The sequence below is a fragment of the Microcaecilia unicolor genome, chromosome 2 (genome assembly GCF_901765095.1).
Source record: "Microcaecilia unicolor chromosome 2, aMicUni1.1, whole genome shotgun sequence".
NCBI classification, from domain to species: domain Eukaryota; kingdom Metazoa; phylum Chordata; class Amphibia; order Gymnophiona; family Siphonopidae; genus Microcaecilia; species Microcaecilia unicolor.
In genome coordinates this window covers 367965195-367991343 of record NC_044032.1, presented here as the reverse complement: position 1 = coordinate 367991343, position 26149 = coordinate 367965195, and the positions used below count along the sequence as shown (strand labels likewise).

The 26149-nt window shown below is 49.0% G+C and overlaps 1 protein-coding gene across 2 annotated transcripts in view; it reads left to right on the top strand.

The window, feature by feature from the left end:
- The window catches only part of INTS10 (integrator complex subunit 10), a 328250-nt gene that overhangs the window by 95567 nt on the left and 206534 nt on the right, over positions 1-26149 (top strand). For both annotated transcript variants that reach the window (XM_030194553.1, XM_030194554.1), the window contains exons 6-7: positions 374-514; positions 6851-7022. In XM_030194553.1, the coding sequence (XP_030050413.1) occupies positions 374-514; positions 6851-7022 (313 nt within the window). The remainder of the gene's footprint in view (positions 1-373; positions 515-6850; positions 7023-26149) is intronic.

Here is a 26149-nt window from a genome sequence, read left to right as displayed (position 1 = left end):
AATTATTTTTCAGTTAGTTTCAAGTTGCTGTTTCTCTTACAATTTTTATTTTTTAAAAAACCCAAACAATTCATAGAGCCCATTATGAGAAGAGTGGAAGTGTGCATAGAAGAAGTTCACTGTTTGCATTGCTATTGTAGGTACCATTTCTTTGCTATCAAAATACTAAACATCTGAGACTGCAGGGTGCCCTTACAGGGCAGGACAAACAATGCTTTGTTCTCTTTCTCCATCTGTTGGTCAATGGACATAATCCCCGAATTCTAAACTGGTTTGGTGGGGCTCGCAGAAAGAAAATTTGTGGGTAAGAACTATTCTGTCCATAACCAGAATAGATAAAAATACTTAATATGCTATTTTTTTTCTTTTTCAGTATGTGATGTTCTTCCGCTAATAATTAACAATCCAGATGTTCGGCTGCCTGCAAGCTTGCTGTATAAGTACTTAAATAAAGCTGCTGAATTTTATATTAATTATGTAACACGGTCGCCACAAACAGAAACTCAGCATCAAGGTAAGAATTTCTCTCCTAAGTCTCGCTGAAGTCCAAGGGAAACAGATAACATCAGAAAAAAGATCTTGAAAGTCAAGTAGGCAGTGCGACTCTGGATGTTGTGGTGGAGGAGCATATAACTAAACCAATGCACTATGGTTGGGTATTGGACTTGTACAGAGGTAGTATGGTACTCTTGCCCTGAAGTAGGTGGAAGAAGTGGTTTGGTGCTTGTTGAGGTGGAAGAAGAGATATTAAAACCAATAGAAAGCACCTGTCTGGGCTCCAGACTCTATAACCTAGAGGCTTCACACTGATGACCTTTCAGTCTGCTTGAGAACTTCCACTCACTTATTGGCTTGTGGAGTGTGCAAAAGGAAAGCTGCTAATGTTTCCCTGTCTCTGGGTCAAATACATTGAGGTAGGGTTCCATGGATGATTCTTACTTGGCTGCCAGTATTACTCCATGTTTCGTTGCTTTAGTATTCACAGCAAACACACTCTCTTGCTGGAATGGTGCATGTAACTCGTATTTCTTAAGTTGCCATACATTGCGTGTGTTAGAAAATGTTATTCTTGTACTTTTAGGATAGTTTTGTATTCAGCCTCTAAATGAAGGTTCAGCATAAACATTGGGGTTGTTTTTTCACATTTTGATAGGTGTTGATATTTGTGAGCATCTCTCCAGTCTTTCCAGAAAAAAATAATTCTATAAATATTTTGCTTTATCTGTTCTTCAGCTCTCTCTCTCTCTCTCTCTCTCTCTCTCTCTCTCAGTTTAGGCTTCTAAGTAGGAGCATCCTGGTTTAATACCTCTCCTTCACCATCCCCAGTTGGAATAGGCAGGTAGAGTTGGATACCTAGGAAATTTACTAGGCAGTCAAATGCCATAGAATTTCCTCACAGCATGCCCTGGAACACAGGAAAGAAGCAGATGGGTTATTATGGGGGAGACTACATTAGCTGGAAAGCATAAAAATTGGCCTACATTTGGATCTCGGCATTTTTAAAATGATGTTGTGATGGCTTATTTGACAAACTAGCCGTTCAGCCCGTAAAAACGGGCTAGTATAGGAAGGGGGGCATTGAAAGGCCCCCCACCCCGCCGCCGAGTTTGCCCTCTCCCCCCCCCCCCCCCCCGGAGCCGTCGCCACCCACCTTCCACCCAGTCGGGCCCTCGCTCCGCTATTGAAACAGCGAGGGCACGCAGCACACAGCTCTACTGCTGAGCTGCCGTGGCCTTCCTTCTTCTTCTCTGCCTGTGTCCCGCCCTCATGTGACGTAACGTCGTCGAGGGCAGGACACAGGTAGAGAAGAAGAAGGAAGGCCGACGGCAGCTCAGCAGTAGAGCTGTGTGCTGCGTGCCCTCGCTGTTTCAATAGTGGAGCGAGGGCCCGACCGGGTGGAAGGTGGGTGGCGGCGGCGACTCCGGGTGGGGGGAGTGTTAGCAACGGCGGTGTCCCTCGCAAATGCGCAGTAGAGACCCTCTCTGTTCCGCCCCGTCATCACATATTGACGCGAGGGCGGGGCAGAGAGGGTCTCTACTGCGCATTTGTGAGTGAGTATGACACTCGCCATTTATATATTGATTATACAAAATGCAGCTCTCTGCTCACATTGGACAAGGATTTTGATGTTCTTTCTGCTGGTGAAGAGGATGGACCGTGCAGGTCTTTTTCTGCCGTCATCTACTATGTTACTTGACTGTCAGACAGGAAGAGATAACATTAGTTGAAAAGTGGATGATTTTATTTCTTACAGAGAAAGAAATAGTCTGTGATGCTGAGGTATCATATTGAACAAGTTTCCTCTGTTACTGCTGATAGCTAGTGTATACTTTTAGGCATGCTTGGGAAGGATTTAGAGCAGAGCAAAGCCAGAGTTGCAGTTTACATTCAAAGTATGCACTAACATTTACACCAGGGGCATATCTGCGTGGGGCCACAGAGGCCTGGGCCCCCGCAGATTTCGCCCTGGCCCCCCTCCCCACCGTCAACCCTCTCCCGCTGCTTACTTTTGCTGGCGGGGGGCCCCAACCCCCGCCAGCCGAGGTCCGACCCGCAATCTCCATATTTCGTCTTCCTCCGTGGCCATGTGCTTCAAGGAAGTAACGCTGCAGTGCTGATTCGTTGAATCCAGTTTGGCGTCTGACGTCGCAGCACGTCAGACGCCGAACTGGATTCAACGAATCAGCACTGCAGCGTTACTTCCTTGAAGCACATGGCCACGGAGGAAGACGAAATATGGAGATTGCGGGTCGGGACCTCGGCTGGCGGGGGTTGGGGCCCCCCGCCAGCAAAAGTAAGCAGCGGGGGAGGGTTGACGGCGGGGAGGGGGTGGAGAGAGGCGGCGGCGGGGGGGAGGGAGGCAGGCAAAAATGTGCCCCCCCTCTCTGGCTCTGGCCCCCCCTACCGCCGGATTCCAGATACGCCCCTGATTTACACCTGCTCTTTAGGAAGAGTTATTTCTGTGCCTTCTGTCTAGGTACTATTACTACTGCATTTGCATTAGTATTTTATAAAGTCGCATAGGCACCTATGTGTTTTTATAAAGTATTTTTATAAAGTAGTATCAAATAATGCCCAGATGATCGAAAGCCCTGCGCTGTTCCAAACAGTGCTCTAAAAATAGCAGTGGAACAGCGTGGGGCTTTACCGCCCCTTTGATCAGAGATAATAGCATGCAAATTTATGCATGCTATTATCTCTGATCATAGGGTAAAGTGCGGGAGCATGCTCAGGCACAGTTCTCCCACACTTGTTTGACAGGTCCGGGCTGTCAAAAGCCCAGACCTGTCAAGCACGGGGCTGGAGGTCATATATGTGTGCGCTTTCTGTATGTCTGATCAGGAGAGGAGATGAGATGGGAAGGCAATTTGAAAGGTGCAATTGCTTAATGACTATGTTATAGTGTATCAGTGTATATATACTACAGCTGTTGGAACTGCTTCCATGATAAAAATGTATTACCCTTTTTTTGGAGAAAGTTTGTTCTCTTCCACCGCCCCAACATAGGCAAAAATCTCAATTCTATAGCACAGAAATTTCCGGTAGATTACCTTCTCCCTTCCTATGAGTAGAGCTGCCTTAGTCTTCTGCCACTTCTATCTGGCTAGATCCTGTCTACAATCTCTACTTAAACTACTTAAACTAATGGGGGGGAGGGAGGGGGAGGGGGACTACATAATTACAAATAGAGGTTGCCTACACATTTTGAATCATTCTACCTTCTGGACATTAATGTAGTATTCTGCTGACCAGGGGCTAAAATATTTCTTTAAAGCTGGACACATTCATAAAATATTTTAATTTTTAATTTATCTATAAATAAGTGATCTTCAATATGGCAAGGCTCAGGAGAATGAACATTTTTGAATTCAAGCATCCACAGTATTCAATATCATATGATCTCATAGCTTCGCTGTGACATGTATATAAAGAATGAATTATGAGCATAGTCAAAGATTTAAATGTCACAAAAATCAACATTCAAAGAGACATCCGCTCAATAATAGAATTGGACACCATTCGGGGGAATAGTGTCCAACTCAAATCTACCACTGTTCCTTATAATTTAAACATTGGTAACGATCAGCTAGGAATTCAGACGTATGATCAATTATTGCCCATTTTGTAACTGTCACCTCATGATGATGCTGGAGCCAATGGTCAACCAGCAGAGCTGTACAATTTCCAGTGACAGTTCTGCTGGTGCAACCTATATAAAGTAACTGGCAAGGGCAGGCTATCACATAAACCACAATGCTTCTTCCGCAGTCAGTCGTATGTAGACGTCGAATTTCTTCTGCTCTCAAAGGAGGTTTTTAGTTAAGTCCAGTCAGAGTACAGCTATACCAACTTCAGTTGCCTCAGGGTTGATGGCCAACGTTTAGCAATTTGTTCTCTAAAATTTCTCTTTTGCTTCCCAAACAATCTTCTATGGACATATTTCTTCTCAAAAATATGCAATTAACGCTAGTTGGGTGAAAACAGTGTTAAGTGAGAGGACTGGCTGTTGGCGGTAAATAGATTGTACTATCCACTTTGACATAGTACAAAACAGCAACACACGTCAGTAACTCTGTATAGGGATTCTCTGTGTTTATCCCACCACCCTCCAGCAAGAGGATATTCCAGGCATCCACCACCCTCTCCATGAAAAGTATTTACTGGTGTTACTCCTAAGTTTACAAACTTACAACCCCAATTTATTTCCTCTGGTAATACTACTTCCCTGTTGTTGAAAAAGATTTGTTTGTATAATAACTTCCAAGTATTTAAACATCTGTATCATATCTCCCCAACCTTCCTTTTCCTCTAGGGCATTCATATTCAGGTCTTAAAGTCTCTCTTTCTACGTCTTTTGGCACAAAACCCGTACCATTTTTGTTGCTTCTTTATGTCTTGATCAAGATACAACCTCCAAAACTTTGCACAGTAGTCCAAGTAGCACCTCACCAATGATCTGTACATGGGCATTAACACCTCCTTTCTTCTGCTAAGTTATGTAATCTGTTGTATATGTATGTGGTGAATCTGTGGTGGGACTCGCAGGGTGGCAAGATTTAGGGAGTTGGGGTAGTTTGGAGCATGTAGAGGTAGTTGGGACTGCTTTTGGGGATGGGGCAATTTGGAGGGTGTTGGGCAGTTTGTGAGATGTTGTGTTGCAGATAGGGTAGTTTTGGAATTGTCTGTAAGGCAGGGGGCAGTTGCAAAGAGGTGGGGTAGTGGGGGGTAATTTTGGAGTGGGGCAATTTACAGGTGTTGGGGGTCAGATGGGTAGAATTGTTGGAGTGGGGCAGTTTGTAGTGGTAGTCTTAGGGGCTGGGGCAACTTGGGAGTGGTGCAGCATTATTTTGAATGTGGGGGCATAATGCGGGGTGGTATGGCAGTTGCAGAGGGTAGTTTTTAGGCTGCGGGGCAGTTGCAAGAGGTAGCTTCGAGGTCAGGACAGTTTAGAGGGTGGTGGGGCAGTTGCAGGGAAGTAATTTGGTTTGCACTCACACTGATGACATTATGGAAATTGCAGTTGCAACAATGTATTGAGAGAAAGTGGCATGGGCAGTTAGAAATAGAATCTAATATGCCTCCTTTTACACAAGTATTTTACATTCCTTCCTTGAAACTACGACAGCAACAACAGCAGCAAGAGAGCCAACCTCTGGATGTTTCCGCTTTATTGGAAAGTTCGGATACAGATTTAGTGCAGCCAGCTACGCTGGTTGCAACTGTGGTTTTATTACCAGATAAACAATGGATATTGAGGCTCTTTTATAAAAATCGAGACAAATTGTTTAAGGGGTTAAAAATTAATATTTTCCCGGATGTATCAAGGGAAACACAGCTGCGCCGGAGAAAATTCTTACAAAAGAAGCAAGAAGTGATCAACTTGGGAGCTACTTTTTTCCTAAAATTTCCCTGCAAGTGTTTAATTTCATACCGTGCTGAGTAATTTACCTTTTTTGATCCATCCCAATTGGAGTTGTTTATAACATCTAGCAAGACGGATGGAGCTGCGGCTCCACCTGTTGATAATGTTTGATATAAATGAATAAGTGTCCAGAATACATCTGACCTACAAGTTGTATTGTAATATTTCTTTAAGTTCCTGCTTCAACATTGTTTGTGATTTTTGAGCTCCCCTATAGTGGACTTATATCGGAGTGAAGGGAATAATGACTTGATATATCTATTTCCTTATTTTTCTTTCTTGTTCACCCAATTTTTCCTGTTGCAAGATATTTAATGCTTGTAAAAATTTTGAAAATTGAATAAATAAAATAATAATAATAATAAAAAAAGAAATAGAATCTAATTTATGGGGTGATATGGTAGTGGTGGGAATGTAGATATTGAGTCTGGAACCCCCTAGTCAGATTTGGCCCATTTTAAAACTCATTCTCTCTTTATTACCAGTTTTTCCTATATGCCAATTTTTCTGCTACAGATTTAGGAACTGCTTTTCCCACATAAATGCATTAGGTCATTTTGTGGGGGGGGGGGGGGCTTATTTCTCTGGCACTCCGAGTCCAATTGTGCTCATTTTCAGTTTTTCCCTCATGCCAAGGTTTATTGCATTCTGTCAAATTTTCAGAGGGTTATTTGGCCGCAGTCAGACATACTTCATTCTTTCTGTAATTCTTTCCAACTTCTCTTGGGTTGTAAAGAATAAAAAACATATACTGGCATCTTCATTTCTGGTTTCCCAGGCAGTTTGTAAAGTAGCATAACAGTAGCATTATATATAGTATGTCATAATAATTTGTTGTCTCTTTCACTCGTTTTATGGGTGGGATTCCATTCATTGCTGACCTGCTTTTTTCATGCAAGAAAATTTAAGGCAATCTGTTACCTCTAGGGTCACAGGATACTTCTGATCTCATGTCCCCCAGCAAACGCAGCTCCCAGAAGTACATCATAGAGGGGCTGACTGAGAAGTCATCTCAAATTGTTGATCCTTGGGACAGGCTGTTTAAAATCTTGTCAGTTGTGGGAATGAGGTGTGAATGGCAAATGGACAAAGGAACCAGGTAAGAGCACATTTTTAATTACGTTGTTATTATGGCTTGATGTTTGTTTCTGAGTATTCATGTCCGTTGATCCATAATTCACAATGGTGAATCGACATTTTTGAAACCTATTTTTTAGACGTTTATCTATACACTTCATCTGCAGTGTGTCGAAATCATAAGGGGGCATGTTGGTGGTGTTTTGCGGGTGGAATTAGGGCGGGCTTAGGCCATTACTAGCACTTGGACCTTTTATAGCCTTAAAAAAACCAAACTAGAACGTCTAGGGCTAAACGTCAATATTTTGATCTGTACCCAAATGGCAACTAGAGGGAATCAGAGATGACCCACCCCCCAGTGGTCTCTGACCCCCTCCCACTCCCCAAAGATATGAATAAAAATACAATAATCCTTACCAGCCTCTCTGACAGCTTCAGATGTTATATCCAGTTCTATTAGAGCAGCAACCAGGTCCCTGCAGTAGTGTAGTGGTCGGTTTTGGAGGTTTCAGCAGACGAGATACAAGAGGTAATGGTGACATGTACCTGGGAACTTATATATGAAATCCACATCAGTGCCTCGTAGGGTACCACATTGATATCCTGGAATGTTTGTGTGGCCAGTCTACTAAGATTGCTGGCTATTCCTACATCCCAATGAGTTGATTTTGTGTGTTTTCCTCTTGGTCTTTTATTTTTTTTCTTCCAAAATTGAACCCAAAAGATAGATGCACAGAACACAACAATCTAGCGTGTGGGTAATTTCAAAAACAAAATGTAGATGTTTTTGCTGTTTTGAAAAGGGCTATAGCCCGCACGCCCTACCGCCTATCGTAGGCTTAGCCCACACGCCTACCGTAGACTTAGCCCACAAGCCTACTGCCTATCGTTGACTTAGCCCGCCCGCTCGCCTTCCGCCTGTCGTAGACTTAGCTCGCCCGCCTTCCTGTTGTCGTAGACTTAGCCAGCCGGGCCACCTACCGCCTGTCGTAGACTTAGGCAGCCCGCCTGGCCGCCTTCCGCCTGTCATAGACTTAGCCAGGCCACCCGCCTTCCACCTGTCGTAGACTTAGCCCGCCCGCCTTCGCCTGTCGTAGACTTAGCCCGGCCACTTTCCGCCTGTCGTAGACTTAGCCCGCCCGCTCACCTTGCACCTGTCGTAGACTTAGCCCGCACGCTCGCCTTCCGCCTGTCATAGACTTAGCACGCCCGCCTTCCTCTTGTCGTAGACTTAGCCAGCCCGGCCGCCTTCCACCTGTCGTAGACTTAGCCAGGGCACCCACCTTACGCCTGTCGTAGACTTAGCCCGCCCGCCTTCGCCTGTCATAGACTTAGCCCGCGGGCCTCCCGCCTGTCTTAGACTTAGCTCGCCTGTCGTAGACTTAGCCCGCGGGCCCGCCCACCTGTCGTAGACTTCGCCCCAGGAAATGCAGCTCACAGCAATATGTCATAGAGGGGCTGACCGAGAAGTCAATTTGAATTGTTGATCCTTGAAACTGCTATTTAAAGTCTTGTCATTTGTCGGAATGAGGTGTGAATGGCAAATGGAGAAAAGAACCAGGTAAGCACATTTTTTATTACTTTGTTATTATGGCTTGATGTTTGTTTATGAAAATTGTAATAATGTGAGAGTGTTCATGTCCATTTATCCATAATTCTCAATGGTGCTCATTTTCGAAAGACAAAAACATCCAAATGTGTGATAAAGCAGCAGGTGGGTGTATTTCTTCTCAATACGTCCAGATCGATATATTTGTAACCTATTTTTTCATACGTTTTTCTATGCACTTCATAATCAGTGCGTCAAAATCTCAAGGGGGCATGTTGGTGGCGGAATTAGGGTGGGCTTAGGTCATTCCTAGCACTTGGACCTTTTATAGCCTTAATAGAACAAAACTAAAACATCTAGGATTAAACTTCAACGTTTTGATCTGTACCTGGTTTTAGAATGAATAACGCACAAAGAGGTGCCCGAAATGGCCACTGGAGGGAATCAGGGATGACCCACCCCCAGTGGTCACTGACCCCCTTCCCAAAGATGTGAAGAAAACTAAAATAATCCTTACCAGCATCTATGACAGCTTCAGATGTTTTAGCGAGTTCTATTAGAGCAGCAAGCAGGTCCCTGCAGTAATGTAGTGGCTGGTTTGGAGGGCTCAGCAGACAAGATACGAGGGTTAACGGTGACATGTGTCCCTGGGAACTTATATATAAATTCCACATCAGTGCCTCCTAGGGTGCCCCATTACTCTCCTGTGATGTTTGTGTGGCCAGTCTACTAAGATTGCTGGCTCCTACTACATCCCAATGAGTTGATTTCGTGTATTTTCCACTTGGACTTTTTTTTTTTCCGAAAATTGATCCAAAAAGATAAATGCACAGAGCACAAAACAATCTAGCGTGTGACTAATTTTGAAAATAAAATGTAGACTTTTTTGCTGTTTCGAAAACGGTTCTATTTCCTATTAGGATTTGGGAGGTTTAGGACAAACTCCCAGATTCTGTATATCGCCGCCCGCCTACCGCCTGTCATAGACTTAGCCCGCCCGCCCGCCTACCGCCTGTCGTACACTTAGCCCGCCCGCCTACTGCCTGTCGTAGACCTAGCCCGCCCACCTACTGCCTGTCATAGACCTAGCCCGCCCACCTACTGCCTACTGCCTGTCGTAGACTTAGCCGGCGCCTTCTGTCTGTCGTAGAGTTAGCCCAGCCGCCTTGCGCCTATCGTAGAGTTAGCCCGCCCGCCCACCTTGCGCCTGTCGTAGAGTTAGCCCGCCGCCTTGCGCCTGTCGTAGACTTAGCCCGCCCGCTCGCCTTCTGCCTGTCGTGGACTTAGCCCACCCACTCGCCTTCCGCCTGTCGTAGACTTAGCTCGCCCGCCTTCCTCTTGTCGTAGACTTAGCCAGCCCGGCCGCCTACCGCCTGTCGTAGACTTAGCCAGCCCGGCCGCCTTATGCCTGTCGTAGACTTAGCCAGGCCACCCGCCTTACGCCTGTCATAGACTTAGCCCGCCCGCCCGCCTACCGCCTGTCGTACACTTAGCCCGCCCGCCTACCGCCTGTCGTACACTTAGACCGCCCGCCTACCGCCTGTCGTACACTTAGCCCGCCCGCCTACTGCCTGTCGTAGACCTAGCCCGCCCACCTACTGCCTGTCGTAGACCTAGCCCGCCCACCTACTGCCTTGCGCCTGTCGTAGACTTAGCCCGGCCGCGTACTGCCTGTCGTAGACTTAGCCGGCGCCTTCTGTCTGTCGTAGAGTTAGCCCGGCCGCCTTACGCCTGTCGTAGAGTTAGCCCGCCCGCCAACCTTGCGCCTGTCGTAGAGTTAGCCCGCCGCCTTGCGCCTGTCGTAGACTTAGCCCGCCCGCTCGCCTTCTGCCTGTCGTGGACTTAGCCCACCCACTCACCTTCCGCCTGTCGTAGACTTAGCTCGCCTGCCTTCCTCTTGTCGTAGACTTAGCCAGCCCGGCCGCCTACCGCCTGTCGTGGACTTAGCCAGCCCGGCCGCCTTATGCCTGTCGTAGACTTAGCCAGGCCACCCGCCTTACGCCTGTCGTAGACTTAGCCCGCCCGCCCGCCTTCGCCTGTCGTAGACTTAGCCCGGCCGCTTTCCGCCTGTCGTAGACTTAGCCCGCGGGCCTCCCGCCTGTCGTAGACTTAGCCCGGCCGCTTTCCGCCTGTCGTAGACTTAGCCCGCGGGCCTCCCGCCTGTCGTAGACTTAGCTCGCCCGCCTACCGCCTGTCGTAGACTTCGCCCCAGGAAATGCAGCTCACAGCAATACGTCATAGAGGGGCTGACCGAGAAGTCAATTCGAATTGTTGATCCTTGAAACCTGCTATTTAAAGTCTTGTCATTTGTCGGAATGAGGTGTGAATGGCAAATGGAGAAAAGAACCGGGTAAGCACATTTTTTATTACTTTGTTATTATGGCTTGATGTTTGTTTATGAAAATTGTAATAATGTGAGAGTGTTCATGTCCATTTATCCATAATTCTCAATGGTGCTCATTTTCGAAAGACAAAAACATCCAAATGTGTGATAAAGCAGCAGGTGGGTGTATTTCTTCTCAATACGTCCAGATCGATATATTTGTAACCTATTTTTTCATACGTTTTTCTATGCACTTCATTATCAGTGCGTCAAAATCTCAAGGGGGCATGTTGGTGGCGGAATTAGGGTGGGCTTAGGTCATTCCTAGCACTTGGACCTTTTATAGCCTTAATAGAACAAAACTAAAACATCTAGGGTTAAACTTCAACGTTTTGATCTGTACCTGGTTTTAGAATGAATAACGCACAAAAAGGTGCCCGAAATGGCCACTGGAGGGAATCAGGGATGACCCACCCCCAGTGGTCACTGACCCCCTTCCCAAAGATGTGAAGAAAACTAAAATAATCCTTACCAGCATCTATGACAGCTTCAGATGTTTTAGCGAGTTCTATTAGAGCAGCAAGCAGGTCCCTGCAGTAATGTAGTGGCTGGTTTGGAGGGCTCAGCAGACAAGATACGAGGGTTAACGGTGACATGTGTCCCTGGGAACTTATATATAAATTCCACATCAGTGCCTCCTAGGGTGCCCCATTACTCTCCTGTGATGTTTGTGTGGCCAGTTACACCTAATCACACTGACCACCCTTCAACATCTTCTGTCCTTCTGTGACTGTTCTCTTGTGCTTGACTGCTTAAATATTTTAAATTTAAATGCTTTACTTTTTGTCTATTAGATTGTAAGCTCTTTGAGCAGGGACTGTCTTTCTTCTGTGTTTGTACAGCGCTGCGTACACTTTGTAGCGCTCTAGAAATGTTAAATAGTAGTAGTAGTAGTATTTTCCACATGGACTTTTTTTTTTTTCCGAAAATTGATCCAAAAAGATAAATGCACAGAGCACAAAACAATCTAGCGTGTGACTAATTTTGAAAATAAAATGTAGACTTTTTTGCTGTTTCGAAAACGGTTCTATTTCCTATTAGGATTTGGGAGGTTTAGGACAAACTCCCAGATTCTGTATATCGCCGCCCGCCTACCGCCTGTCATAGACTTAGCCCGCCCGCCCGCCTACCGCCTGACGTACACTTAGCCCGCCCGCCTACCGCCTGTCGTACACTTAGACCGCCCGCCTACCGCCTGTCGTACACTTAGCCCGCCCGCCTACTGCCTGTCGTAGACCTAGCCCGCCCACCTACTGCCTGTCGTAGACCTAGCCCGCCCACCTACTGCCTTGCGCCTGTCGTAGACTTAGCCCGGCCGCGTACTGCCTGTCGTAGACTTAGCCGGCGCCTTCTGTCTGTCGTAGAGTTAGCCCGGCCGCCTTACGCCTGTCGTAGAGTTAGCCCGCCTGCCCACCTTGCGCCTGTCGTAGAGTTAGCCCGGCCGCCTTACGCCTGTCGTAGAGTTAGCCCGCCCGCCCACCTTGCGCCTGTCGTAGACTTAGCCCGCCCGCTCGCCTTGCGCCTGTCGTAGACTTAGCCCACCCACTCGCCTTCCGCCTGTCGTAGACTTAGCCCACCCACTCGCCTTCCGCCTGTCGTAGACTTAGCTCGCCCGCCTTCCTCTTGTCGTAGACTTAGCCAGCCCAGCCGCCTACCGCCTGTCGTAGACTTAGCCAGCCCGGCCGCCTTACGCCTGTCATAGACTTAGCCAGGCCACCCGCCTTACGCCTGTCGTAGACTTAGCAGCCCGCCCGCCTTCGCCTGTCGTAGACTTAGCCTGGCCGCTTTCCGCCTGTCTTAGACTTAGCCCGCGGGCCTCCTGCCTGTCGTAGACTTAGCTCGCCCGCCTACCGCCTGTCGTAGACTTAGCCCGCGGGCCCTCCCGCCTGTCGTAGACTTCGCCCCAGGAAATGCAGCTCACAGCACTACGTCATAGAGGGGCTGACCGAGAAGTCAATTCGAATTGTTGATCCTTGAGACCTGCTATTTAAAGTCTTGTCATTTGTCGGAATGATGTGTGAAAGGCAAATGGAGAAAAGAACCAGGTAAGCACATTTTTTATTACTTTGTTATTATGGCTTGATGTTTGTTTATGAAAATTGTAATAATGTGAGAGTGTTCATGTCCATTTATCCATAATTCTCAATGGTGCTCATTTTCGAAAGACAAAAACATCCAAATGTGTGATAAAGCAGCAGGTGGGTGTATTTCTTCTCAATACGTCCAGATCGATATATTTGTTACCTATTTTTTCATACGTTTTTCTAAGCACTTCATTATCAGTGCGTCAAAATCTCAAGGGGGCATGTTGGTGGCGGAATTAGGGTGGGCTTAGGTCATTCCTAGCACTTGGACCTTTTATAGCCTTAATAGAACAAAACTAAAACATCTAGGGTTAAACTTCAACGTTTTGATCTGTACCTGGTTTTAGAATGAATAACGCACAAAAAGGTGCCCGAAATGGCCACTGGAGGGAATCAGGGATGACCCACCCCCAGTGGTCACTGACCCCCTTCCCAAAGATGTGAAGAAAACTAAAATAATCCTTACCAGCATCTATGACAGCTTCAGATGTTTTTGCGAGTTCTATTAGATCAGCAAGCAGGTCCCTGCAGTAATGTAGTGGCTGGTTTGGAGGGCTCAGCAGACAAGATACGAGGGTTAACGGTGACATGTGTCCCTGGGAACTTATATATAAATTCCACATCAGTGCCTCCTAGGGTGCCCCATTACTCTCCTGTGATGTTTGTGTGGCCAGTCTACTCGATTGCTGGCTCCTCCTACATCCCAATGAGTTGATTTCGTGTATTTTCCACTTGGACTTTTTTTTTTTCCGAAAATTGATTCAAAAAGATAAATGCACAGAGCACAAAACAATCTAGCGTGTGACTAATTTTGAAAATAAAATGTAGACTTTTTTGCTGTTTCGAAAACGGTTCTATTTCCTATTAGGATTTGGGAGGTTTAGGACAAACTCCCAGATTCTGTATATCGCCGCCCGCCTACCGCCTGTCATAGACTTAGCCCGCCCGCCTGCCTACCGCCTGTCGTACACTTAGCCCGCCCGCCTACCGCCTGTCGTACACTTAGCCCGCCCGCCTACTGCCTGTCGTAGACCTAGCCCGCCCGCCTACTGCCTGTCATAGACCTAGCCCGCCCACCTACTGCCTTGCGCCTGTCGTAGACTTAGCCCACCCGCCTACTGCCTGTCGTAGACTTAGCCGGCGCCTTCTGTCTGTCGTAGAGTTAGCCCGGCCGCCTTACGCCTGTCGTAGAGTTAGCCCGCCCGCCCACCCACCTTGCGCCTGTCGTAGAGTTAGCCCGCCCGCCCACTCACCTTGCGCCTGTCGTAGAGTTAGCCCGCCGCCTTGCGCCTGTCGTCGACTTAGACCGCCCGCTTGCCTTGCGCCTGTCGTAGACTTAGCCCGCCCGCTCGCCTTCCGCCTCTCGTAGACTTAGCTCGCCCGCCTTCCTCTTGTCGTAGACTTAGCCAGCCCAGCCCCCTACCGCCTGTCGTAGACTTAGCCAGCCCGGCCGCCTTACGCCTGTCGTAGACTTAGCCAGGCCACCCGCCTTACGCCTGTCGTAGACTTAGCCCGCCCGCCTTCCTCTTGTCGTAGACTTAGCCAGCCCGGCCGCCTACCGCCTGTCGTGGACTTAGCCAGCCCGGCCGCCTTATGCCTGTCGTAGACTTAGCCAGGCCACCCGCCTTACTCCTGTCGTAGACTTAGCCCGCCCGCCTTACGCCTGTCGTAGACTTAGCCCGCCCGCCCGCCTTCGCCTGTCGTAGACTTAGCCCGGCCGCTTTCCGCCTGTCGTAGACTTAGCCCGCGGGCCTCCCGCCTGTCGTAGACTTAGCTCGCCCGCCTACCGCCTGTCGTAGACTTCGCCCCAGGAAATGCAGCTCACAGCAATACGTCATAGAGGGGCTGACCGAGAAGTCAATTCGAATTGTTGATCCTTGAGACCTGCTGTTTAAAGTCTTGTCATTTGTCGGAATGAGGTGTGAATGGCAAATGGAGAAAAGAACCGGGTAAGCACATTTTTTATTACTTTGTTATTATGGCTTGATGTTTGTTTATGAAAATTGTAATAATGTGAGAGTGTTCATGTCCATTTATCCATAATTCTCAATGGTGCTCATTTTCGAAAGACAAAAACATCCAAATGTGTGATAAAGCAGCAGGTGGGTGTATTTCTTCTCAATACGTCCAGATCGATATATTTGTAACCTATTTTTTCATACGTTTTTCTATGCACTTCATTATCAGTGCGTCAAAATCTCAAGGGGGCATGTTGGTGGCGGAATTAGGGTGGGCTTAGGTCATTCCTAGCACTTGGACCTTTTATAGCCTTAATAGAACAAAACTAAAACATCTAGGGTTAAACTTCAACGTTTTGATCTGTACCTGGTTTTAGAATGAATAACGCACAAAAAGGTGCCCGAAATGGCCACTGGAGGAAATCAGGGATGACCCACCCCCAGTGGTCACTGACCCCCTTCCCAAAGATGTGAAGAAAACTAAAATAATCCTTACCAGCATCTATGACAGCTTCAGATGTTTTAGCGAGTTCTATTAGAGCAGCAAGCAGGTCCCTGCAGTAATGTAGTGGCTGGTTTGGAGGGCTCAGCAGACAAGATACGAGGGTTAACGGTGACATGTGTCCCTGGGAACTTATATTTAAATTCCACATCAGTGCCTCCTAGGGTGCCCCATTACTCGCCTGTGATGTTTGTGTGGCCAGTCTACTAAGATTGCTGGCTCCTCCTACATCCCAATGAGTTGATTTCGTGTATTTTCCACATGGACTTTTTTTTTTTTTCCGAAAATTGATCCAAAAAGATAAATGCACAGAGCACAAAACAATCTAGCGTGTGACTAATTTTGAAAATAAAATGTAGACTTTTTTGCTGTTTCGAAAACGGTTCTATTTCCTATTAGGATTTGGGAGGTTTAGGACAAACTCCCAGATTCTGTATATCGCCGCCCGCCTACCGCCTGTCATAGACTTAGCCCGCCCGCCCGCCTACCGCCTGTCGTACACTTAGCCCGCCCGCCTACCGCCTGTCGTACACTTAGACCGCCCGCCTACCGCCTGTCGTACACTTAGCCCGCCCGCCTACTGCCTGTCGTAGACCTAGCCCGCCCACCTACTGCCTGTCGTAGACCTAGCCCGCCCACCTACTGCCTTGCGCCTGTCGTAGACTTAGCCCGGCCGCGTACTGCCTGTCGTAGACTTAGCCGGCGCCTTCTGTCTGTCGTAGAGTTAGCCCGGCCGCCTTACGCCTGTCGTAGAGTTAGCCCGCCCGCCCACCTTGCGCCTGTCGTAGAGTTAGCCCGCCGCCTTGCGCCTGTCGTAGACTTAGCCCGCCCGCTCGCCTTCTGCCTGTCGTGGACTTAGCCCACCCACTCACCTTCCGCCTGTCGTAGACTTAGCTCGCCCGCCTTCCTCTTGTCGTAGACTTAGCCAGCCCGGCCGCCTACCGCCTGTCGTGGACTTAGCCAGCCCGGCCGCCTTATGCCTGTCGTAGACTTAGCCAGGCCACCCGCCTTACGCCTGTCGTAGACTTAGCCCGCCCGCCCGCCTTCGCCTGTCGTAGACTTAGCCCGGCCGCTTTCCGCCTGTCGTAGACTTAGCCCGCGGGCCTCCCGCCTGTCGTAGACTTAGCCCGGCCGCTTTCCGCCTGTCGTAGACTTAGCCCGCGGGCCTCCCGCCTGTCGTAGACTTAGCTCGCCCGCCTACCGCCTGTCGTAGACTTCGCCCCAGGAAATGCAGCTCACAGCAATACGTCATAGAGGGGCTGACCGAGAAGTCAATTCGAATTGTTGATCCTTGAAACCTGCTATTTAAAGTCTTGTCATTTGTCGGAATGAGGTGTGAATGGCAAATGGAGAAAAGAACCGGGTAAGCACATTTTTTATTACTTTGTTATTATGGCTTGATGTTTGTTTATGAAAATTGTAATAATGTGAGAGTGTTCATGTCCATTTATCCATAATTCTCAATGGTGCTCATTTTCGAAAGACAAAAACATCCAAATGTGTGATAAAGCAGCAGGTGGGTGTATTTCTTCTCAATACGTCCAGATCGATATATTTGTAACCTATTTTTTCATACGTTTTTCTATGCACTTCATTATCAGTGCGTCAAAATCTCAAGGGGGCATGTTGGTGGCGGAATTAGGGTGGGCTTAGGTCATTCCTAGCACTTGGACCTTTTATAGCCTTAATAGAACAAAACTAAAACATCTAGGGTTAAACTTCAACGTTTTGATCTGTACCTGGTTTTAGAATGAATAACGCACAAAAAGGTGCCCGAAATGGCCACTGGAGGGAATCAGGGATGACCCACCCCCAGTGGTCACTGACCCCCTTCCCAAAGATGTGAAGAAAACTAAAATAATCCTTACCAGCATCTATGACAGCTTCAGATGTTTTAGCGAGTTCTATTAGAGCAGCAAGCAGGTCCCTGCAGTAATGTAGTGGCTGGTTTGGAGGGCTCAGCAGACAAGATACGAGGGTTAACGGTGACATGTGTCCCTGGGAACTTATATTTAAATTCCACATCAGTGCCTCCTAGGGTGCCCCATTACTCGCCTGTGATGTTTGTGTGGCCAGTCTACTAAGATTGCTGGCTCCTCCTACATCCCAATGAGTTGATTTCGTGTATTTTCCACATGGACTTTTTTTTTTTTCCGAAAATTGATCCAAAAAGATAAATGCACAGAGCACAAAACAATCTAGCGTGTGACTAATTTTGAAAATAAAATGTAGACTTTTTTGCTGTTTCGAAAACGGTTCTATTTCCTATTAGGATTTGGGAGGTTTAGGACAAACTCCCAGATTCTGTATATCGCCGCCCGCCTACCGCCTGTCATAGACTTAGCCCGCCCGCCCGCCTACCGCCTGTCGTACACTTAGCCCGCCCGCCTACCGCCTGTCGTACACTTAGCCCGCCCGCCTACCGCCTGTCGTACACTTAGCCCGCCCGCCTACTGCCTGTCGTAGACCTAGCCCGCCCGCCTACTGCCTGTCGTAGACCTAGCCCGCCCACCTACTGCCTGTCGTAGACCTAGCCCGCCCACCTACTGCCTTGCGCCTGTCGTAGACTTAGCCCGGCCGCGTACTGCCTGTCGTAGACTTAGCCGGCGCCTTCTGTCTGTCGTAGAGTTAGCCCGGCCGCCTTACGCCTGTCGTAGAGTTAGCCCGCCCGCCCACCTTGCGCCTGTCGTAGAGTTAGCCCGCCGCCTTGCGCCTGTCGTAGACTTAGCCCGCCCGCTCGCCTTCTGCCTGTCGTGGACTTAGCCCACCCACTCACCTTCCGCCTGTCGTAGACTTAGCCAGCCCGGCCGCCTACCGCCTGTCGTGGACTTAGCCAGCCCGGCCGCCTTATGCCTGTCGTAGACTTAGCCAGGCCACCCGCCTTACGCCTGTCGTAGACTTAGCCCGCCCGCCCGCCTTCGCCTGTCGTAGACTTAGCCCGGCCGCTTTCCGCCTGTCGTAGACTTAGCCCGCGGGCCTCCCGCCTGTCGTAGACTTAGCCCGGCCGCTTTCCGCCTGTCGTAGACTTAGCCCGCGGGCCTCCCGCCTGTCGTAGACTTAGCTCGCCCGCCTACCGCCTGTCGTAGACTTCGCCCCAGGAAATGCAGCTCACAGCAATACGTCATAGAGGGGCTGACCGAGAAGTCAATTCGAATTGTTGATCCTTGAGACCTGCTATTTAAAGTCTTGCATTTGTCGGAATGAGGTGTGAATGGCAAATGGAGAAAAGAACCGGGTAAGCACATTTTTTATTACTTTGTTATTATGGCTTGATGTTTGTTTATGAAAATTGTAATAATGTGAGAGTGTTCATGTCCATTTATCCATAATTCTCAATGGTGCTCATTTTCGAAAGACAAAAACATCCAAATGTGTGATAAAGCAGCAGGTGGGTGTATTTCTTCTCAATACGTCCAGATCGATATATTTGTAACCTATTTTTTCATACGTTTTTCTATGCACTTCATTATCAGTGCGTCAAAATCTCAAGGGGGCATGTTGGTGGCGGAATTAGGGTGGGCTTAGGTCATTCCTAGCACTTGGACCTTTTATAGCCTTAATAGAACAAAACTAAAACATCTAGGGTTAAACTTCAACGTTTTGATCTGTACCTGGTTTTAGAATGAATAACGCACAAAAGGTGCCCGAAATGGCCACTGGAGGGAATCAGGGATGACCCACCCCCAGTGGTCACTGACCCCCTTCCCAAAGATGTGAAGAAAACTAAAATAATCCTTACCAGCATCTATGACAGCTTCAGATGTTTTAGCGAGTTCTATTAGAGCAGCAAGCAGGTCCCTGCAGTAATGTAGTGGCTGGTTTGGAGGGCTCAGCAGACAAGATACGAGGGTTAACGGTGACATGTGTCCCTGGGAACTTATATTTAAATTCCACATCAGTGCCTCCTAGGGTGCCCCATTACTCGCCTGTGATGTTTGTGTGGCCAGTCTACTAAGATTGCTGGCTCCTCCTACATCCCAATGAGTTGATTTCGTGTATTTTCCACATGGACTTTTTTTTTTTTCCGAAAATTGATCCAAAAAGATAAATGCACAGAGCACAAAACAATCTAGCGTGTGACTAATTTTGAAAATAAAATGTAGACTTTTTTGCTGTTTCGAAAACGGTTCTATTTCCTATTAGGATTTGGGAGGTTTAGGACAAACTCCCAGATTCTGTATATCGCCGCCCGCCTACCGCCTGTCATAGACTTAGCCCGCCCGCCCGCCTACCGCCTGTCGTACACTTAGCCCGCCCGCCTACCGCCTGTCGTACACTTAGACCGCCCGCCTACCGCCTGTCGTACACTTAGCCCGCCCGCCTACTGCCTGTCGTAGACCTAGCCCGCCCACCTACTGCCTGTCGTAGACCTAGCCCGCCCACCTACTGCCTTGCGCCTGTCGTAGACTTAGCCCGGCCGCGTACTGCCTGTCGTAGACTTAGCCGGCGCCTTCTGTATGTCGTAGAGTTAGCCCGGCCGCCTTACGCCTGTCGTAGAGTTAGCCCGCCCGCCCACCTTGCGCCTGTCGTAGAGTTAGCCCGCCGCCTTGCGCCTGTCGTAGACTTAGCCCGCCCGCTCGCCTTCTGCCTGTCGTGGACTTAGCCCACCCACTCACCTTCCGCCTGTCGTAGACTTAGCTCGCCTGCCTTCCTCTTGTCGTAGACTTAGCCAGCCCGGCCGCCTACCGCCTGTCGTGGACTTAGCCAGCCCGGCCGCCTTATGCCTGTCGTAGACTTAGCCAGGCCACCCGCCTTACGCCTGTCGTAGACTTAGCCCGCCCGCCCGCCTTCGCCTGTCGTAGACTTAGCCCGGCCGCTTTCCGCCTGTCGTAGACTTAGCCCGCGGGCCTCCCGCCTGTCGTAGACTTAGCCCGGCCGCTTTCCGCCTGTCGTAGACTTAGCCCGCGGGCCTCCCGCCTGTCGTAGACTTAGCTCGCCCGCCTACCGCCTGTCGTAGACTTCGCCCCAGGAAATGCAGCTCACAGCAATACGTCATAGAGGGGCTGACCGAGAAGTCAATTCGAATTGTTGATCCTTGAAACCTGCTATTTAAAGTCTTGTCATTTGTCGGAATGAGGTGTGAATGGCAAATGGAGAAAAGAACCGGGTAAGCACATTTTTTATTACTTTGTTATTATGGCTTGATGTTTGTTTATGAAAATTGTAATAATGTGAGAGTGTTCATGTCCATTTATCCATAATTCTCAATGGTGCTCATTTTCGAAAGACAAAAACATCCAAATGTGTGATAAAGCAGCAGGTGGGTGTATTTCTTCTCAATACGTCCAGATCGATATATTTGTAACCTATTTTTTCATACGTTTTTCTATGCACTTCATAATCAGTGCGTCAAAATCTCAAGGGGGCATGTTGGTGGCGGAATTAGGGTGGGCTTAGGTCATTCCTAGCACTTGGACCTTTTATAGCCTTAATAGAACAAAACTAAAACATCTAGGGTTAAACTTCAACGTTTTGATCTGTACCTGGTTTTAGAATGAATAACGCACAAAAAGGTGCCCGAAATGGCCACTGGAGGGAATCAGGGATGACCCACCCCCAGTGGTCACTGACCCCCTTCCCAAAGATGTGAAGAAAACTAAAATAATCCTTACCAGCATCTATGACAGCTTCAGATGTTTTAGCGAGTTCTATTAGAGCAGCAAGCAGGTCCCTGCAGTAATGTAGTGGCTGGTTTGGAGGGCTCAGCAGACAAGATACGAGGGTTAACGGTGACATGTGTCCCTGGGAACTTATATTTAAATTCCACATCAGTGCCTCCTAGGGTGCCCCATTACTCGCCTGTGATGTTTGTGTGGCCAGTCTACTAAGATTGCTGGCTCCTCCTACATCCCAATGAGTTGATTTCGTGTATTTTCCACATGGACTTTTTTTTTTTTCCGAAAATTGATCCAAAAAGATAAATGCACAGAGCACAAAACAATCTAGCGTGTGACTAATTTTGAAAATAAAATGTAGACTTTTTTGCTGTTTCGAAAACGGTTCTATTTCCTATTAGGATTTGGGAGGTTTAGGACAAACTCCCAGATTCTGTATATCGCCGCCCGCCTACCGCCTGTCATAGACTTAGCCCGCCCGCCCGCCTACCGCCTGTCGTACACTTAGCCCGCCCGCCTACCGCCTGTCGTACACTTAGACCGCCCGCCTACCGCCTGTCGTACACTTAGCCCGCCCGCCTACTGCCTGTCGTAGACCTAGCCCGCCCGCCTACTGCCTGTCGTAGACCTAGCCCGCCCACCTACTGCCTGTCGTAGACCTAGCCCGCCCACCTACTGCCTTGCGCCTGTCGTAGACTTAGCCCGGCCGCGTACTGCCTGTCGTAGACTTAGCCGGCGCCTTCTGTCTGTCGTAGAGTTAGCCCGGCCGCCTTACGCCTGTCGTAGAGTTAGCCCGCCCGCCCACCTTGCGCCTGTCGTAGAGTTAGCCCGCCGCCTTGCGCCTGTCGTAGACTTAGCCCGCCCGCTCGCCTTCTGCCTGTCGTGGACTTAGCCCACCCACTCACCTTCCGCCTGTCGTAGACTTAGCTCGCCTGCCTTCCTCTTGTCGTAGACTTAGCCAGCCCGGCCGCCTACCGCCTGTCGTGGACTTAGCCAGCCCGGCCGCCTTATGCCTGTCGTAGACTTAGCCAGGCCACCCGCCTTACGCCTGTCGTAGACTTAGCCCGCCCGCCCGCCTTCGCCTGTCGTAGACTTAGCCCGGCCGCTTTCCGCCTGTCGTAGACTTAGCCTGCGGGCCTCCCGCCTGTCGTAGACTTAGCCCGGCCGCTTTCCGCCTGTCGTAGACTTAGCCCGCGGGCCTCCCGCCTGTCGTAGACTTAGCTCGCCCGCCTACCGCCTGTCGTAGACTTCGCCCCAGGAAATGCAGCTCACAGCAATACGTCATAGAGGGGCTGACCGAGAAGTCAATTCGAATTGTTGATCCTTGAAACCTGCTATTTAAAGTCTTGTCATTTGTCGGAATGAGGTGTGAATGGCAAATGGAGAAAAGAACCGGGTAAGCACATTTTTTATTACTTTGTTATTATGGCTTGATGTTTGTTTATGAAAATTGTAATAATGTGAGAGTGTTCATGTCCATTTATCCATAATTCTCAATGGTGCTCATTTTCGAAAGACAAAAACATCCAAATGTGTGATAAAGCAGCAGGTGGGTGTATTTCTTCTCAATACGTCCAGATCGATATATTTGTAACCTATTTTTTCATACGTTTTTCTATGCACTTCATTAATCAGTGCGTCAAAATCTCAAGGGGGCATGTTGGTGGCGGAATTAGGGTGGGCTTAGGTCATTCCTAGCACTTGGACCTTTTATAGCCTTAATAGAACAAAACTAAAACATCTAGGATTAAACTTCAACGTTTTGATCTGTACCTGGTTTTAGAATGAATAACGCACAAAGAGGTGCCCGAAATGGCCACTGGAGGGAATCAGGGATGACCCACCCCCAGTGGTCACTGACCCCCTTCCCAAAGATGTGAAGAAAACTAAAATAATCCTTACCAGCATCTATGACAGCTTCAGATGTTTTAGCGAGTTCTATTAGAGCAGCAAGCAGGTCCCTGCAGTAATGTAGTGGCTGGTTTGGAGGGCTCAGCAGACAAGATACGAGGGTTAACGGTGACATGTGTCCCTGGGAACTTATATATAAATTCCACATCAGTGCCTCCTAGGGTGCCCCATTACTCTCCTGTGATGTTTGTGTGGCCAGTCTACTAAGATTGCTGGCTCCTCCTACATCCCAATGAGTTGATTTCGTGTATTTTCCACTTGGACTTTTTTTTTTTCCCGAAAATTGATTCAAAAAGATAAATGCACAGAGCACAAAACAATCTAGCGTGTGACTAATTTTGAAAATAAATGTAGACTTTTTTGCTGTTTCGAAAACGGTTCTATTTCCTATTAGGATTTGGGAGGTTTAGGACAAACTCCCAGATTCTGTATATCGCCGCCCGCCTACCGCCTGTCATAGACTTAGCCCGCCCGCCTGCCTACCGCCTGTCGTACACTTAGCCGCCCGCCTACCGCCTGTCGTACACTTAGCCCGCCCGCCTACTGCCTGTCGTAGACCTAGCCCGCCCGCCTACTGCCTGTCATAGACCTAGCCCGCCCACCTACTGCTTGCGCCTGTCGTAGACTTAGCCCACCCGCCTACTGCCTGTCGTAGACTTAGCCGGCGCCTTCTGTCTGTCGTAGAGTTAGCCCGGCCGCCTTACGCCTGTCGTAGAGTTAGCCAGCCCGCCCACCACCTTGCGCCTGTCGTAGAGTTAGCCCACCGCCTTGCGCCTGTCGTAGACTTAGCCCGCCCGCTCGCCTTCTGCCTGTCGTGGACTTAGCCCACCCACTCGCCTTCCGCCTGTCGTAGACTTAGCTCGCCCGCCTTCCTCTTGTCGTAGACTTAGCCAGCCCGGCCGCCTACCGCCTGTCGTAGACTTAGCCAGCCCGGCCGCCTTATGCCTGTCGTAGACTTAGCCAGGCCACCCGCCTTACGCCTGTCATAGACTTAGCCCGCCCGCCCGCCTTCGCCTGTCATAGACTTAGCCCGGCCGCTTTCCGCCTGTCGTAGACTTAGTCCGCGGGCCTCCCGCCTGTCGTAGACTTAGCTCGCCTACCCGCCTAGCCGCGGCCCCCTGTCGTAGACTTCGCCCCAGGAAATGCAGCTCACAGCAATACGTCATAGAGGGGCTGACCGAGAAGTCAATTCGAATTGTTGATCCTTGAGACCTGCTATTTAAAGTCTTGTCATTTGTCGGAATGAGGTGTGAATGGCAAATGGAGAAAAGAACCAGGGTAAGCACATTTTTTATTACTTTGTTATTATGGCTTGATGTTTGTTTATGAAAATTGTAATAATGTGAGAGTGTTCATGTCCATTTATCCATAATTCTCAATGGTGCTCATTTTCGAAAGACAAAAACATCCAAATGTGTGATAAAGCAGCAGGTGGGTGTATTTCTTCTCAATACGTCCAGATCGATATATTTGTAACCTATTTTTTCATACGTTTTTCTATGCACTTCATTATCAGTGCGTCAAAATCTCAAGGGGGCATGTTGGTGGCGGAATTAGGGTGGGCTTAGGTCATTCCTAGCACTTGGACCTTTTATAGCCTTAATAGAACAAAACTAAAACATCTAGGGTTAAACTTCAACGTTTTGATCTGTACCTGGTTTTAGAATGAATAACGCACAAAAAGGTGCCCGAAATGGCCACTGGAGGGAATCAGGGATGACCCACCCCCAGTGGTCACTGACCCCCTTCCCAAAGATGTGAAGAAAACTAAAATAATCCTTACCAGCATCTATGACAGCTTCAGATGTTTTAGCGAGTTCTATTAGAGCAGCAAGCAGGTCCCTGCAGTAATGTAGTGGCTGGTTTGGAGGGCTCAGCAGACAAGATACGAGGGTTAACGGTGACATGTGTCCCTGGGAACTTATATTTAAATTCCACATCAGTGCCTCCTAGGGTGCCCCATTACTCGCCTGTGATGTTTGTGTGGCCAGTCTACTAAGATTGCTGGCTCCTCCTACATCCCAATGAGTTGATTTCGTGTATTTTCCACATGGACTTTTTTTTTTTTCCGAAAATTGATCCAAAAAGATAAATGCACAGAGCACAAAACAATCTAGCGTGTGACTAATTTTGAAAATAAAATGTAGACTTTTTTGCTGTTTCGAAAACGGTTCTATTTCCTATTAGGATTTGGGAGGTTTAGGACAAACTCCCAGATTCTGTATATCGCCGCCCGCCTACCGCCTGTCATAGACTTAGCCCGCCCGCCCGCCTACCGCCTGTCGTACACTTAGCCCGCCCGCCTACCGCCTGTCGTACACTTAGACCGCCCGCCTACCGCCTGTCGTACACTTAGCCCGCCCGCCTACTGCCTGTCGTAGACCTAGCCCGCCCACCTACTGCCTGTCGTAGACCTAGCCCGCCCACCTACTGCCTTGCGCCTGTCGTAGACTTAGCCCAGCCGCGTACTGCCTGTCGTAGACTTAGCCGGCGCCTTCTGTCTGTCGTAGAGTTAGCCCGGCCGCCTTACGCCTGTCGTAGAGTTAGCCCGCCCGCCCACCTTGCGCCTGTCGTAGAGTTAGCCCGCCGCCTTGCGCCTGTCGTAGACTTAGCCCGCCCGCTCGCCTTCTGCCTGTCGTGGACTTAGCCCACCCACTCACCTTCCGCCTGTCGTAGACTTAGCTCGCCCGCCTTCCTCTTGTCGTAGACTTAGCCAGCCCGGCCGCCTACCGCCTGTCGTGGACTTAGCCAGCCCGGCCGCCTTATGCCTGTCGTAGACTTAGCCAGGCCACCCGCCTTACGCCTGTCGTAGACTTAGCCCGCCCGCCCGCCTTCGCCTGTCGTAGACTTAGCCCGGCCGCTTTCCGCCTGTCGTAGACTTAGCCCGCGGGCCTCCCGCCTGTCGTAGACTTAGCCCGGCCGCTTTCCGCCTGTCGTAGACTTAGCCCGCGGGCCTCCCGCCTGTCGTAGACTTAGCTCGCCCGCCTACCGCCTGTCGTAGACTTCGCCCCAGGAAATGCAGCTCACAGCAATACGTCATAGAGGGGCTGACCGAGAAGTCAATTCGAATTGTTGATCCTTGAGACCTGCTATTTAAAGTCTTGTCATTTGTCGGAATGAGGTGTGAATGGCAAATGGAGAAAAGAA